This window comes from Typopeltis vanoorti, chromosome 23 (assembly GCF_054136105.1).
Source record: "Typopeltis vanoorti isolate ZY-2024b chromosome 23, IOZ_Tvanoo_1.0, whole genome shotgun sequence".
NCBI lineage: Eukaryota > Metazoa > Arthropoda > Arachnida > Uropygi > Thelyphonidae > Typopeltis > Typopeltis vanoorti.
Genome location: NC_143571.1, coordinates 76,391,176 through 76,409,487, shown reverse-complemented (window position 1 = coordinate 76,409,487; position 18,312 = coordinate 76,391,176). Strand labels below are relative to the sequence as shown.

Here is an 18,312-nt window from a genome sequence, read left to right as displayed (position 1 = left end):
TAAATTTATTTATTACATTGTCGATATTCTCTTCATAACTAAGTACAATAGGGGGCGCAGCGGACAATTTTACATGTGGGTGATTTAGTGCAGAATATTAAAGTGCTAAGTAAATGTTTTAAATCATGCCTGTAACTTGTGCAAAGTGTAAGACGAAATCTGCCAGTTTGAAAAGACCAAAGACGGTAATTATGTGTATATGTATATATATAAAAGGGTTATTATTCTCACGTGGAATTAGTTTATACCATCTGTTAACGTGTGGAAGGATTCAACTTAGCAGTGCTTTCTTTGCTGCTTATATATATTCATTTTTTTTTTTAATTTTCAGTGGTCTTCTGAGAGCTGTGACCTGCAATAAATTCTGTGATGATTAGAAGTGATATTTTTCTTTTAATGAGAAAAAAAAAGTGGAGAGAGGTTGCTTGTACTTATGGAAGCGATGTTTAACTGAATAACGACTTGCATGTATTCATTTGAACATGTTGAGATCCCGTGGTTTCTAATACCAGCCTTCGCTAGGATTTTAAATTTGCATACGTTTTTTTTCTTTCTTATTATTAATCTAGGTATTTACTGCCTTTCTTTCGTATACTCAGTAATGACGGTTTAAATATTTGTGAGGGAGTAGGTATGAGTACAGAAAAACTACTAGTTTCCAATAGAAAACCATGTGTTATTACTACCACTGCTAACCTCAAGAACACCACATGATCACTACTATCATGTTACAGCACCCAGAGCTTGCAGCCCGTGATAGTAACCTAACTTTTTAGTCCGTAAAATCAGCATACTGCCACTAAAGCTGCATTCATATGCAAAATTCAGAGTACTATTTTTAACATTACTTAGAAAAACAACTCCTTGTTATAAAGATATTTTAACAGTTCCACACTGCCATGAACTTTTATTCCCTATATCACAATATTACATGTATGCATTTGGTTTCCATTGACGATTTTGCATTATGCCTGAAAATTGCCAATTTGCATCCCAATGAGCCCCAATTTTATTGAGTTACGCTGTTACCACTAAAAGGCAAAAATATGCATGATATGCTAATTTTGAAATTTCAGATGTAATGAAGAATCGTCAATCCTTGTCATACATTTTTTTAATCACAAGTAATAAGATCATGTCTGGTGATTAATCACATGATATATTACATATTTCATGTAGTTTTGTTAACATCTGAACTATCAGAGACGTAGTTTTTCTACACTAGCTTTCTATTTACTGCACCACTCTACTTGGAGTTATCATCCTCTGGTCTTTTACCTGGCAGGCAAAAGATAAAAGGCAGTAACAAATTGAGTGTAATCCTAATATAATTTACTCTCACTATAGCAAATACTGTTGTAACAGATTGGCTCACTATAACAAGCTACTGAAAAGTTCTGTAAAAGTTCCAAAGTAGGGACCACAGAAATAGTTTGCTATAATGAATTTCTTTTAGTTCCTAGGAGTTTGCTATAGACAGAAGTGACTGTATCTCCCCTCTCATTCTGTTTTTAATGACAGCTGAAGATAAGTTAGCTGACTTTACAGAGATATAGCAAGGCATTTTTTTGCATAACAAACAAATTGGCCAAGAATACATGCAGTTAACTGGGGGAGAGGGGAAGGAAATCTAAAATGGGGTATAGATGGTGTAATACAAAAGGTAGTGTGTGACCTCTACATACAGTGTGTGTCATACGGTGCCCTCACAGGAAGTTTTAGGATTCTGGAGTTGTGTAATAATAGTGTACCATGTTAGATGAAGTCTATTCACATGTTCTGGAATGCTAATGTCAAGTTTAATATTACTTTATGAAAACTGCTAGCCAAGAAATCATTAAAACCACATGATCTATGTAAGTGTTATGTAGTTGAAGTCATTGAAAGTGGGGTTATCAGTTGATGTACTAAAGTATGTGTTTTTAATGTTCAACATGATACTTTTTTTTTGTGATGGTTTTCATTTTTTAGTATTATTTTTGATGGTAATGTTTCTGCAAATGGTTTTGTTGTAATGTTCTCCATGTTTTTATTTGTAGTAGTTGTATGTTTATTTTAATTTTTTTTTATAAAGGCAATAAGATATATTGCTTTTTTCCATTATTTTCTGAAGGTGTTTGTTTTTTGTGGTCAGCACCCATCCATCCAGTTATTGGACATCATCACCTGCAGTAAGTCATTCCATTCCTCGGTAATGTGCCATAGCAGTTCTCACCAGATGGTCCTGTCATATGCTTATTATTCAGAGTCAGGGACTCATCGAGTGAGATCACATTCTACATGCGCAGCTATCATACTTATTCTTGAATTCATTCACACTGCTTTCACACACAACATCCAGTGGCAATCCATTCCAATCACGCACCACCCTATGAGAGAAAAATCTAGCTTTCACCCCTTCTTAACGGCATTCTCAGCTTCCAAGGATGCCCTCTTGTTCTTTCCCACTCTCATAAAACAAAACATTCTATCAATTGAAATCTTGTATAATCCTTTCAGAAGTTTACAAGTCTCAATCATATTACCCCTCTTTCTCCTGTTTGCTAGTGTCTGCAGTCTAAAGTTCAGTCTATGCTCATAATCATTATTCCACAATCCTGATATCATTTTTAACACTTTCCTTTGCATTCTCTCTACTGTATCACAATCAAAACCAGGAGACCAGACCTGTGCAAAATAGTCGAAATGAAGTCTGATCAGCCTGCAAAGAGGCAAAATGACATCCTTATCTTTACATTTGAAAGTTCATTTCATCATAGCAATTATCTTTTGAGTTGTATTTGCAAATTTTGTTACATAGCCCCTGAACTTCAACTTGCTATCTACTAACACTCCAAGATCCCTAGCCTGATCAGTTTCTTCTAGCATAATCTCACCAATATAATACAGCATTAGATATCTAATTATACCAAAGTGCATGACTTTGCATAATTTCATGATTACCCTACTTATCTTTGCATCATCAGCAAATAGCTGTATGAGGGTGGTAAAAGTTCTCGGCCTCAACAATAGATACCAACACTATCGGCAAGATTTTTTTTTCTAAGTTGGTACATCTGTCATAATCATCCATGTGAAGTTGCAAGTCATTCTATCAAGTAGTTTCTTTTATACAGCTGTCTGAAGCAAAAGTGTTGTTTGTATCACATGGTTATAAAATTCTTTATTTAAGGTTTAACGCCAAAAGAAATTCATTCAAAATTCATAAAAGTTTATGGGCACTCCTTCATTTTTGACAATTAAGAAATGGGCTGCTGAGTTTAAACATCGCCGTACCAACTTGAAAATGATCCAAGTGTAGGACGTCCAAAAAGTGTAACAACACCAGAAATCATTGATCAAGTGCATGATATGGTATTGGATGACCGGCGAGTTGAAGTGCGTGAAATTGCTGAGACTATAGGCATTTCAAAACAATGTGTAGGATATATTTTGCATGAAGAATTGCAAATGAAAAAGTTTTGCGGAAGATGGGTGCCACGTTTGCTCGCAGCAGATCAAAAACGCACTCGCATGAAAATCTCAGAACAGTGCTTATTCTTAAGATTAAGGCTGATTTTGTGCATCGATTTATTACTATGGATGAGACTTAGATTCACCATTATACACCCGAATCCAAACAGTAGTCAAAACAGTGGACAGAAGCCGGTTGTTCAGTGCCAAAGAAGACAAGATCATGTCCCAACGTCTAAGCCTTTCCACGAGAATTACGATAATCCCCGGAGATTCCATTGGGCACATAAGGCCCGTCATTACGGTAAAATGAAGTTGAAGCTATCAAGACAACTGAATCGTCTCACCAACGTCTAAGCCTTTCCACGAGAATTATGATAATCCACAGAGATTCTATTATACTTACTATTTTCACTTTATCACTCTTCACTCTCACCTCTTCCATCAACCCTTTCATGTCCCCTCACTTATGACCAGTTAAATCATTATTACCTACTATAGTTATGATCTCATTTACTTTTCTGTTTTTGCATTGCTTGTGTTATATTATATTTTTAATTTTTGCTCCTGGAAAACTCAGTTATAATTCGCTCATCAACAGCATATTTTATGATAGTTACTATACCAAATCACATCCTTCTTTTTACAAACGTTACTCACCTGATTTTTGTTACTTACCGACAACTGACTGGGCTTCATTTCTTATTTTGCTGCTTAATTATCTTTTTCTCCCTATGTTCATTTAAAAGCCTGTTGACTTACTATAGTTCCTGCATTGTCTCTGATAATCTGCATTAATTTCACTATTTTGGAGGTTAATTCATTTTCAGTAACCTCCTTAGCGGAGCATGCCTTCTTGTTCTCGACTTTGCTCTTCTTAGCGTTACATTTCTTGTGCATTTTTGGAGCCATTTTAAACTGTATTTATGATTACAATATCTTAACAAGAATATGTTATAAAATACTAAATACACTAAAATCTACACTAATATACTATAAAACATTAATTTTCTAAGGGAAAAACACAATAAAACAGATAAAAATCACTAATTTTGCTTGAGCTCTAAATTCAGTGATCAATTGCAATGTAGCCTCAACCCCCCCCCCCGCAAAAAAAAAAACTGGAAGCTTTTCACTGTGTCCAAAGTATTTCAGCTTTCTTCTGTCAATATCCTTAAGGAGCCTTGAAGTTATACTGATCCTTTCTATCACCCATCCTTCGTCTACCTTTCAGTATAAGATATCAACAGCCTTCTGTGACACCATATTTCAGAAGTGGCTATCCTTTTCCTGTTAGATTCCTTTAGGTTCCAAGTCTCACATCCATAAGTTGATGTTAGAAAAACAGTTTCATCCAGAATCCTCAACTTTGTTTCTGTGGAGATAGATCCATCCTTCCAGATTTTATGACTTTTGTTTTGGCTATTCCTAATTTTTTTCTCAACAGCAATTCTTTATGTTAGGTTAGCTTTCAAGGGAGCAGGCCAGAGGTGTTTGGTTCATAGTTCCTGCATTTTTAATGTTGGCTTCTTTTGTGTGGTTATTTTTTTTTTCAGTAGAGGTGGTGATATGTTTGTTTCACTGATTTTTAGGGAAGGTTAGCTTTTGTTTTCCACATTTCTGATGTTGGCATTTTTTTCATATATGTACAGGGTCCACATGGTTAGCCTAGTAGCTGTGTGCTTTACAACCATATGTCTGGGGAAGGAGCGTCCTAGGTTCGATTCCCGTTGGAGACATGAGGAGCTCAAGGATCTTCCTCAGCCATAGCCACGTTAGCTGGTCTTGGGCAGCAGGGTTTTTCTCCATTATTCTCGCAAAGCAGGCAAACCGGCCCCGTGAACACACGCTTCGACAGACATTGGATACTACTGGGAATAAGGAGCAACCAACCTATTCTGTGGGATTATCAGTTACGGAAGCTTACGTGGTAAAATGTGTAGGTCTGTGCGAAAGCTTAACATATGATGATGATGACAGTTTCTAGGGATGACATATTGTTCTTGCATCACTCATTATACGATAATAATTCCTCCTCTCACCAACTTATATGTCTCAATCATGTCGCCTCTCCTCCTATTTTCCAAGCTCTGGAGTGCAAATTCCTTCAGTCTGTCCTCATACTCATTATTCTAGAGTACTGAGGCAGTCTTAGTTATTTGCCTCTGTACTCTCTCTCTCTCTCTCCAGTGTTTCCACATCACCAGTATAGAGCTAGGTGACCAGATCTATGCACAGAAATCCAAATGATTCCTAATTGACCTTCTTTGGTTGAAAATCTCCCTTCCCCACTCAGTCAAATTCATTTGCTCTCTCTATCACTCCCCCTAATGCCACCAACCACTCTGAGCACAGTAAAAGCCAATCTCCTGGCTTTTACTGTGCTTTTCACTTTGCCTCCAATGCATGCATAACTGACAGTGGCAAATGTACCCCCCCCCCCCCCAACCATTCCATATGTCCAATATATAATGCTCCTTATATCCTTTTGCCAAAAAGAGATCAGAAAATTCTGTCCAAATTAGACACAAAAGAAAGTCTCCTATCCCTGATGGCATTCCTCCAATTGTCCTGAAGGTTTGTGCATGAGAACTGACTCCTATCCTATGTTGCCTATATATACTCTTTTTATTCCACTGGTATCTATCCCACAGCCTGGAAATTTCCTATTTTTAACCTATTCCCAAGAAGGGCAACAAATCAGCCATCAGACTACTGCCCTATCGCCCTATCTCACTCACCTCAGTCCTATCTAAAGTAATGGAGAGAACTATCAATTCCTTACTCCTACACTACCTCAAAGACATCCAGCTAATAAATGACCACCAGTATGGATTCCATCATTGCCGATCAACAGGAGATCTACTCACTTGGTGAATCTCAAGTGGTTGCACTTGATATCTCCAAAGCTTTTGACTTGGTTTGACTCAAAGACTTACTAAGGAAACTCCCATCATTTGGTGTCTCAAGACTTTTGCAGTTGAATTGCTAGCTTTCTGTCTAGATTCACACTACCATTCAACTAATGCTGGGGCTTCACAAGGTTCTGTTCTCTAACCAACCCTCTTCCTTCTATATATCAGTGACCTACTTCAGTTGACCTCCAATCCAATACTGTTTTGCAGATGACAGTGCATTGCACTCCTCCCTTTCATTTGATAAACCTTACTCTATGCAACTCACCTTAACCTACAGAAAATCAATCACCACTGCCCTCACTTCTGATCTCCAAACCATCCTCCAGTGGGTTTCAGATAACCTCATCAATTTCAGTGCTAGTAAAACCCAGTTATGTTTTATTTTTCACAATAAAGAACCATTTTCTCCCAGTATTATTTTTGACAACACTGAAATTTCCAGACAAGATGAGATTTCTCTTCTCGGAATCACCCTGACATCAAGCTTCTCTTGGCATAAACACATCACAACCATTGCATCTTCAGCTTCTGAAAAACTAGGATTTCTTTTTTGTTCAAAACGTTACTTTACCTCTGAATGGCTGTTAACCTTACACAATCACAAATCTGCCCAGCTATTGCATACTGCTCTCACATTTGGTGTGAGGTCCTTAAGAGCTCTCTCAAATTGCTTAAATTAATACAGAGGAGAGCAATTAGATTCATTAATAATCCATCTCTTACCAACTCACTCCTCTCACTTTTGCACAGGCATTTGGTTTCTGCATTATGTGTATTCTATATATATTTCCATGAAAAATGTTCATCTGAAATAGCATCAATAATTCCCTCACTCAGTACTAAGTCTGTTGGAACACTTGCAGCTGCCATCCAACATCTCTTTACAGTACAGAATTGGTTGCGAGTTCCCTGATGGTGAATGGATTCAAGGAGAGTTATGATAAGATTTGTATGTATGATAATTGCTTTGGGTCTCCTGCAATGAGTCTCTGGACTCCATGAAGAGATGCCATAAAATAATAATACGAGGCTGGTCTGAAAAGTTCTTGGTCCCAACCATAGATGGCAACACTATCGGCAAGATTTTTTTTTTTTTTCTAAGTTGGTACATCTGTCATAAGCATCCATGTGAAATTACAGGTCATTCTATTAAGTAGTTTGTTTTATACAGCTGTCTGAAGCAAAAGTGTTGTCTGTAAATGAATAAAATTGAGTATCGTGCAGTTATAAAATTCTTTGTAAAAGAAGGTTTAATGCCAAAAGAAACTCATTCGAAGTTCATAAAAGTTTATGGGCACTCCTCTCCTTCGTTTATGACAATTAAGAGATGGGCTGCCGAGTTTAAATGTGGCCATACCAGCCTTGAAGATGATCCATGTGAAGGATGTCCAAAAAAGTGTAACAACACCAGAAATCATTGATCGAGTGCTATTGGATGACCAGTGAGGGAAATTGCTGAGACTATAGGCATTTCAAAAGAATGTGTAGGATATATTTTGCATGAAGAATTGCAAATGAAAAAGCTTTGCGCAAGATGGGTACGTTTGATCAAAAACGCACTCGCATGAAAATCTCTGAACAGTGCTTGGAGAGTTTTAACAAGAATAAAACTGATTTTGTGCATCGATTTATTACTGTGGAGGAGACTTTGATTCACCATTACACACCAGAATCCAAACAGCAGTCAAAACAGTGGACAGAAGCCGGTTGTTCAGTGCCAAAGAGGACAAAATAAGTTCCATCAGCAGGAAAGGTGATGGCATTGGTGTTTTGGGTTGCTAAATCTTTATTAATTATCTTGAAAAGCGTAAAACAATAACCTGGGAATATTATTCCGATCTTTTAACTAGTCTAGACGAAAAAATTCGTGAGAAAAGTCTGGTTTGCAGAAGAAAAAAATCATCATTCATCAGGACAATGCACCTGCCCATCAAGGTGATTTGGCAGTGGGAAAATTAAGGGATATGCACTATCAATTGTTGGAACATCCACCCTAGATAGGACTTAAGTGTCACCACAAGTTGGGCTTAGTATTGTGTGTTATTTGTTTTTGATGTTACATTAGTTTTTTTGTAATCCCTGAAGATGTCTCATTTACTGAGACGAAATATATAGGAAGTATTAAATTCTGTTTTAATCCTTTCTGAGTGCTGTATACAATCCATTAAGCCTCCAGTATGTTGTTTAACTACCAATATTGAAGGAATATCTTGTTATATATTAGTGTTTATCAGTCTGTATTTTTAGCTACATTTTTGCTTCTGACATTTAGAATACAAATCTTAGATTCTTCTTTGCCATTATATCTATTTTAGTTTAGTTTTATTTGAATATCTATTTTAGTTTGTGTCACAATTAATTGGTTACCTCATTGTAGAACTGCACTCTGAAGATGTGTGTGTGTGTGTCCTGTCCTTTAATTGGTAGTATTCCATTATGTCAGAATCAGTGATAATTGATAAAAACAGGCATTTGCAATACCAACATTCACCAATAGATGCAGTAAGCAAGGTATACATGCAAAAAACTATTTATGACATAAAACAGAATTGGCAGTGTGCAAATAAAACTGCATTATATATTAAGTTGAACTCTTGTGATTTTTTTCACTTGTCACAAAAGAGCATATTTTCCAAGCACTGTATATGTGTAGACACACACACACACACATATATATATATATATGTAAAAAAAAAATATTTTTTAATTTTTTAAAAAATATTTCAGGGTGATGCTCTTTGTAAAGAGTGCTTCTATTTTGCTTTTGAAACTGAAATCCATGAAACCATCTTAAGGAGTAATATGTTCAGGAAAGGGGATTATGTTGCTGTTGCTGCCTCTGGTGGAAAAGGTAAATAAAAAAAAATGTATATACTTACTTTCAATATTACTGAAATTAAAGAAATATTTTGTATAGTACAAGGTATTTTATATATAGGAGGCCCCGAGTTATCATTTATTACAGACATAACATACAAGATAGGCAAACATAATTATGGTAGTACATACCTTGAGAGATGTCCAACGTATTGCATCACCACAAATGCTGGCAGTGGCTGCCTCCTTCCTGCAGGCACCTAACAACCCAGCACTCCATGTTTGCAAATATCTCAATTAGCTGAGCACGGCTGATGTCGTCAATTGCAGCGGTGGTATTTGCTTTCAATTGCTGGAAGATAGATGCAGTTATAGGTTTCTTGGAAGACTTAAATATAAGATCTGACATTATTAGAAAATGCAGACTAATTTGGAGGAAAATTTATATAGGAAGTTAATCATGTAGTACTATCATAGTATTTTGTATATCCCTTGAGGTATATATATATATATATATATATCAAGAATTTGATGATGGACTTTGCTACCATAGCAAAGTTACATTTTAACTTACACTTTCCATTTAAAGTAGCAATATTATTAGTGATGTAAACCCATTTCAAACAGTCACCCTACTCTTTACTACACACACACAATCAAATTGAATGACATCATAAAGATTACCACTGAAAAACGAGACAAACACAGCAACATGCTCATAATAGGTTAGAAACTTTAACACGTTAAAAATGTTATGAGCTTTGGAGTTAAATAAAGAAACTTTCTTCTAGGTTCTAAACATAGATTTTTTTGTTTTGTTTATTTATAATCACTTCAAACTTTTTATAAGAAAGCAGGTAATAACATACTAGATATCACTAAGTTTTTTGTAACTAATCCTGGTGAACATATCTTATTTTATTTCATTTGTGAACATTGGATTAAAGTGAACACACTTTATTTCATTTCATATGTTCATCATCGTCAAATTCCTGATATGTACCATTAGTGGATTCACAGGATATTTTTTAGTACTCCATGAAAAAGTTACATCATTACCAACCTCCAGTCAACAATTTTCCTCCAAATTAATCTGTTATCTGTCAAGACTCTCCAACATTATTAAATCTTATATTTCTGTCTCTAAGGCACTTTTTTACTATATATCAATCCACTAAATCTTGGCTTCCTCTAGATCTTTTTCCAGCCAATCTGGCTAAGAACACTTGTTTTGCTAATCTTTCCTTTTCTATTCTGTTTAAGTGACCATATCACCTGAGATTAGCTCTGCTAACAAAATGCTAACAATGGCATGTTCTTTCCTAATAATCTCATTTTTAATATGTACTGCTATTGGTGCCACCTGTTCACTCCCCTAACCTTTCTCAGAACTCCTGTAGTCTCCAGTCTTTGATCAAGTGTTTTATTTCTAACCCAGCTCTCAGATCCATAAGTTAAAATTGGCTTGAACATTTTCTTGTATATGGCAAATTTAGATTTTTGACTAACTTCTCTCTTATTCTGACTTCCTACCATACCAGCTTTGCTAATTCTGTTATCTATTTCCATATTTATTTTGACATGTTCACTAAAAATTGTGCCTAAATAGCTGAAATGTTTTACATGTTCTATAGGTTCACCATTCAGGATGTTATATTTTAAAGAGAGAACTTGATTGCTACTTCTATGTTATTCCTCACATACATCCAACCAAGTGTTTTATTAATCTGTTATAGTCAGTCATGGAGTAAGATAACACTATTACCATTTTATTTTAGTTGGTTAGAATGTTTCAGATTCATATCCGTGATGGTGCATTGACTTAAAAGATTAACATGTTTATTCAAAGAATGACGCTCAATTATATAAATAATTAACTATTTACTATAAATATATACAACAGATAAAAAAATTACTTAGTATACAGAATTTATATCTCTCTAAAGAGATTGACTTCATATTCTCTATAGAATTAAAAGTAGTAAATTAATCTCTAACTTCTCAATACATGCAAATAATTAATTCAATGGCCATTCTAAGAATTGTACATTGAACTCAATACAATTCTTTCACTCTCTAAACTCGCAGTTAAATGCAATTCTCAGATATATCTGAAATACAGCATCAAATACTTTACAAAACAGATTGAACACGGCATTCAGCTGAAAATTCTGTAATTTCACTTGGCCACAAGAACTTCCTTTGAGGGACTTTTATTGTTCTTGCTTATTCATTCACTCTGCATTATCTCCTTAGAATACAAAGGCCTTACTTAACTAATATAGTTAAGTAACTAATATAATTAAGTAAGTAATATAATACCTGCATTTTCTGAAGTAGGCATGACAAAATTACTCAGACAGTAGGAATTATGTCATGCCTACTTTAGAAAAATGAGAAAAAGATGCATTAAGGAAACTTGCTTACTGAAAGAAAACTAATGTGCATGTCCATTACTGAGATTCAAAGCAAAATTCAAGTGACAACATGGCTGTCATTACTATAGTGCTTGCACACTATGAGTGTTTGACATAGAAACACTGGTAAACAACATAAATTAATTTATAATATACACGCACAACATTTCTGTATTATTCCTTAAGTTTCTTTTATATTGGTACTGCTTAACCACATTGTAGCTCTGATAATACTAAGCATATAATGCAATACTAAATGCATATATACACATACATACTGTATATATATTTTTAGATTACTTTATCATATAAAAAACATTCCTTATTAAATAAAATATTCATTAAGCATATATAAAACTGTAAAAAATTAACATAATAAGCGAAACATTAATGTGAGATTTTTACAGTGATACAGTTGATGCTTTCATTGTCATTTTATTACTAATTTTCATACCAAATTTGTTACAACAGTTATTAAATTTAGTCGGGGAATCTTACAGTCTAGTACTGGATTTCTTTAGAAGTACAGGTATCCCTCGATTAACGCAGTTAATTAATCCCTCGATGTTACCGCGTATATCAAAATCGCGTTAATCAAATCAAATAATAATCAATGGTAAAAAGTACAATTCATCCCTGATCGATTACTGTAATAGTAATTCGTTTTATATGGTACTCTTTTAGGAAAGATAAAAAATGAATGCAAAGTAAATGTTTAATAAATACTTGTACCTACATTAGTTATTGGGGTGCTTAAGGGTCAAAGCTGTATAACGGAGAGGAGACCTCCACATAGCCTTTAAAGGAATGCGGAGAACAGACCAGGACTTCTGACCTAATTTCCAATCCTCACCTTCTCGTGGTGCACCCTGTTGGGTATCTACCTGGATACTGAACGAACAAGGATGGGTTGGCAATTTGGGATTTAGCCGACCAAATTGTATTCTTATTGGCTTATATCAATATACAAAATGATTGTACAACATGGCAAAATTTCATGCTGCCTGGGGCGTCACCTGGTTAAACAAGACCCTGTTGTTTTCGTCAGGGAACCAGGGCAAACAGAGAAAAGTCAGTTACTGGAACAAATCTGAAAGCACACCCCAACTCAACATTACCAGAGTTAAAGATTGATACTATCAACATAAGAAGTCTGAATGGCAAAGAAATGGAGCTAGCTGAGGAATTAGATAAGTACCAGATCGACATAATAGGGGTGACTGAAACAAGAAAGACAAAAACTGGTGAGATCTTTCTGAGAAATAAATGCAAAATGTTATATTCAGGAAATGACAACCGAGGAAAAGGAGTAGCAGCCATAGTATTCAACACAAAATACCAGGCTAATCTTCTTGAATGCTAGGCAGTCTCAAGTAGAGTGATGTGGGCTAATATCAGAATGGAGAATTGGACAATGAGACTTATTTGTGCCTATGGTCCCACAGAAGGTTCTACTAAGGTATAAGTGAAAGAATTTTTTGATGCTTTAGAAAAAGCAACTGACACAATGAAAAAGGAAAAGTTGGTCCTTGTCAGGGATCTAAATAGCAGAGTAGAAAATGATTGTCAGACATACAAAAATATTTTGGGAAAATTTGTAGAAAAGAGCAAAGCTAATGATAATGGCAAATACCTGTTGGATTTCTGCTAAGGACATGGACTGGTTATTACTAAACACCATGTTTCAACATAAAAATGTGCACAAATTCACATGGAGAGAAGAAGCAAGGAATAAGAAAAGTCTCATTGATTACATTATTGTTGATAGTGATGTTTTCTCCATGGTGCAGGACACCAGATTGTACAGAGGATTTGAAATTGGAAGTGATCACTATTTAGTCTTGAGCAGGATAAAATTGAATTTCATATTGAAAAGAATAACGTGTAAGCAAGTTTTAAAGCATATGAAAGTTGAGCAGCTCTCAGATGTGAACTGTAGACTAAAATACACAAAGATTATTGAAGAAAAGATGAAAGAGTTTGAGAACAGGAACCAAACCTTGGAGATTCAGTGGTAAGCCTTGAAGAAAACCCTGATTGATTCAGCCAGAGAGGCATGTGGTGAGGTTGTCTGCAAGGATAGAAAAATCAGAACTCCATGGTGGACACAGGAAGTTAAAGAGGCAGTGAAGGAAAAGAAGAAAGCATATCAAAAGTTCCTGCCAAATAAGTCTGCTTCTGCTCTCAGAGAATACAGAGACAAATGTAAGAAAGCTAAACACTGTGTAAAACTAGCTAAACAAAAGTCATGGAAGGACTTTGGCAAGAACATAGAAAATAAATATCAAGAAGGTGGTAAGATATTCTGGAGGTTGTTGAAGAAGCATAGAAATGGAGGAAAGAGTGCTGTAAAAGCAGTTAGAGATGATAAAGGTGATGACATGAAAACGGGAGAAAAAAGATATCCTTGAAGTATGCAGTAATTACTTCAAAAAATTGCTAAATGAAACAAGCAGTGATGACAGCACAGTGGTAAAAAACACTGACCAGATATGCAGTCAGGAAAATATATTCATATTTGAAGTAGAAAAAGCCATCAAAGGCTTGTAATGTGGAAAGGCAGCAGGAGTAGATGATGTTCGACCAGAAATGCTGAAATATGGTGGTATAAAAGTCTTACAGTGGCTGCACTGCATAGTTCAGAATGCCTGGACAGAGGAATGAATTCCAGACGATTGGAGTAGAGCTCTCATAGTATCCATATATAAAAAGGGAAATAAAACTGAATGTGAGAATTACAGAGGTATTTTCCTACTGAGTGTTCGTATCAAGATCTAAGCAAGTATACTTGAGAAACAGTTGAGAAGAACTGTGGAAGAAACGTTTGGTGAAACAAGCTGAATTCAGTCCAAATAGAGGCTGTCAGGATCAGATCTTCACTTTACGACAAATAGTTGAGAAAGCATGGGAATATAACAAAGATCAGTATTTAAGTTTTGTCAATCTGGAAAAGGCATATGACAAGGTGCCAAGAGAGAAGCTATTCAATACGCTACAGTTATATGGTGTCAATGGGACACTATATCAAGCAATACTTAATCTTTATTTGAGTTGTAAGTCAGCAGTTAGAATTGAAGGAAGTACAGGAAGATAGTTTAATGTTAAATCTGGTGTGAGACAAGGATGTACATTATCCCTTCTGTTATTCATTATCTATATGGATCACATTATGTAGGAAAGTGGTACTAAACATGATATCAGAATTGGAGATGTTAATGTCAGCTCTTTGTTTTATGTGGATGATGTTATTCTTCTAAATAAATCCGCTACAAGTTTGCAAGATTCCTTTACTAAATTGCATAACTGTTGTAATAAATATGGTATGAAGGTCAGCATTAAAAAGACAAAGACAATGGAAATTGGTAGAATTGTTGAAAATGTCAACTGTGTTGTGAACGGGGAACCTGTGGAAGAAGTAAAGCATTTCAGCTACTTAGGCATGATTTTTACTGAAGATGTTAAATTAAATATGGAAATCGACAACAGAATCAACAAAGCTGGTATGGTTGGAAGTCAATTGAATAAATTTATATGGAATAAGAGAGAAATTAGTCGGAACACTAAATTAGCTGTATACAAGACAGTGTTCAAACCAGTTTTAACTTATGGATCTGAGAGCTGGGTCAGAAGTAAAACACTTGACCAAAGACTAGAGATCACAGATATGAGAATTCTGAGAAAGATTAGTGGCCTGAACAGATGGCATCAATGGCAATGTCATATTAAAAACGATTATATTAGGAAAGAACTTGACGTTGTCAGCATCCAGGAATGCGTTAGCAGAGCTAATCTCAGGTGGTATGGTCACTTAAACAGAATGGATGAGGAAAGATTAGAAAAACAAGTGTTCTCTGCCAGGTTGGCAGGAAAATGACCCAGTGGAAGACAAAGATACAGGCAGATTGATATGGTACAAAGTGCCTTAGACGATAGAAATATAAAACCTGATAATGTTGGAGTCTTGACAAGTAACAGGAAAATTGTAGATAGGAAGTTAGTAATGATGTAAACAACTATCATACCCTGTACACCCCTGGAGGGTACATGCCAGTAATTTGATGATGACATTAGTTACTGCAATTCTTTTTAATCAAAAGAAGATATAAAGAGTTGTTTGAACAGTTTTAGTTTTTTTTCTTATCGACATAAATTATATGATAACAAGCAAAATGACTCTCCAGACATCGGCAAACAAGCATTCTTCAATTAATATCTGGATCCATATCCATTACTTGTTGCTTAAGTGATTCCAAACTGCGAAATATTCCATCCAGGTCTTTGACTGTTATTTCCTTTGCAACCTCATCTTCACATTCCATTTGTTCTTTGTCTTCACATGTGCATTGTTAAATTTCAAGAAGATCGTTGTCACTGAAATCTTTTGGATTTGAAACCAATAATTCTTTAACATCTTCTGCATCAAAACTGAGGTCTTCACCAATTGCAACGATTTCTTTGACCACGTTGTTCACAGGATTTTGAAAACAACCTAAGTCATTAGCGCATTTTGGCAGAAGGTTTTTCTAAACAGCTTTCATGCAACTAGAAGACACTTGCTCCTGTGAGTCACAAATGTTCTCAATTGTGTGTTTAATGTTAAATTTTTTCCAAAATTCGTGGAGCGTAATAGCATTTTCACCCATTGTTGTTTCAACTGCCTTTGAGAATGTCTTTTTAAGAAAATAGGCTTTGAAAGTTGCAATGATTCCCATGTGCATAGGTTGTAACAGTGATGTTGTATTTGGTGGGAAAAATAAAACTTTCACATTCTCATACAGATCATTAAGAGAATTTGGATGACCATGAGGCTAGCAGCCTCATGGCATGAGCATGATATTGCGTGATTTTGATTCTTGTTAATCAAAACTCCTGCCGCGTATATCAAGGGATTTCACTGCGATAATCAAATCTGCGTTAAGCAAGGGATACCTTTATAACATTATTTACATAAAATGAAGAGCTGAAATCAGTATCACCAATCTTGATATCATGTCTAATACCACTTTCCTTCATAATGTGATCCATATAGATAATGAATAACAGTGGAGATAATGTGCATCCTTGTTTCACACCTGATTTAACATCAAACCATCTTCCTATACCTTCTTCAATTCTAACTGTAGACTTACAGCTTAATTAGAGACTGTACATAATGTCCCATTTGCACCATTATAACTGTACCATTTTGGTGAACTTTCCTCTTGGTACCTTGTCATATGCCTTTTCCACATCTATAAAACTTAATTACAGATCTTTGTTATATTTCCAAGATTTCTAAACTGTTCATCTTAAAGTGAAAATCTGATCATGACAACTTCTGTTTGGCCTAAATCCAGCTTGACTTTCACCAAACTTTCCTTCCACAATTTTTCTTAGCCGTTTCTCAAGTATACTTGTATAAATCTTACCAGGAACACTCAGTAGGGAAATATCTCTGTAATTCTTACATTCTGTTTTACTTCCCTTTTTATAGATGGATACTGTGAGAACTCTGCTCCACTCATCTGGAATTAGACCTTCTGACCAGGCCTTCTGAATTATGCAATACAACCACTGTAAAACTTTTAAACCTCTATATTTGAGTATTTTTGATGAAATATCATCTACTCAAGCTGTCTTTCCACATTTTGGTTTTTAGTGGCTTTTTTACTTCAAGTATGCATATGTGTTTCTGATTGCATTCCTGTTGAGTGTTTTCTACCAACATGCTAACACTGCTTATTTCATTTAGCAATCTAATCAAGACATTTAGAATATCTTTATCTTCAGTTTTCATGTCACCTTTATCATCTCTGATTCCTTTTACAGTACTCTTTCCTCCATTTCTAAGTTTCCTCATTAGTCTTCAGAATATTTTGTCATCTTCCTGATATTTATTTTCTATATTCTTCCTGAAATTTTTCCAAAACTTTTGTTTAGCTAATTTTACACAGTGCTTGGCTGTCTTATATTTTTTCTCTGTGAACTTTCGAAATGCTTTCTTCTTTTCCTTTGACTTCCAGCGTTCCACCTTGGAGTTCTGGATGAATCAATTAATGCTTTCTGCAGAGTTTGCCACTGAATCTGCAAGGTTTGGTTCTTGTTTTCAAATTCTCATTTTTTCTTGAGTGATGTTTGTGTATTTTAGTCTACATGATTCATTTAAAAAAAATTTTACACACTCTTCTTTTCAGTATGAAATTTTATTCTACTCAAAACTAAAAGGTGATCATCTAGTTTCAAATCCTCTATGTACTCTTGTATCCTAAACCAGTGGTATCCTAAAACATGTTCATATCAATAAAACTTGTATCCTAAAACATTGGTATCAACAATAATATAGTCCAGTGGTGACGAACCTTTTTATGTGTGTGTGCCAAAAGTGTACAAATCGAGTTGCTGACATGCTGCCCCATGCCAAAAATTTACAAATCAAGTTACTGATGTTCCAGGAAGTTTTTAATAGGGGAAAAATTAATGCAAAATTAATTGCAGAATTTTATTGAGACAAGCTTAAAAATGAACATAGAATTTCATAAAAATGAACTCATAATTTGACAATACCTGACAATACCTATTATCAATTTATTAATGAGATTTTTGCTGTTGTACATTAGATGCCAAATGCTTTATATCAGGTTCATATTTTGTCACTTTTAGTAATACACGTGAGGAACTAGATTCATCAGTCATTCTATTTCTTAAACTGTCTTTTATAAAATTCATTT

General features: G+C 35.0%; 1 protein-coding gene across 1 annotated transcript in view; it reads left to right on the top strand.

Moving 5' to 3' along the window:
* Nucleotides 1-63: 63 nt before the first annotated feature.
* Nucleotides 64-18,312, top strand: part of Ctu1 (Cytosolic thiouridylase subunit 1) — a 175,315-nt gene continuing 157,066 nt past the window's right edge. The window contains exons 1-2 of the mRNA XM_090412633.1: nt 64-185; nt 9,099-9,222. Of these exons, the coding sequence (XP_090268759.1) occupies nt 126-185; nt 9,099-9,222 (184 nt within the window). The 5' untranslated portion in view covers nt 64-125. The remainder of the gene's footprint in view (nt 186-9,098; nt 9,223-18,312) is intronic.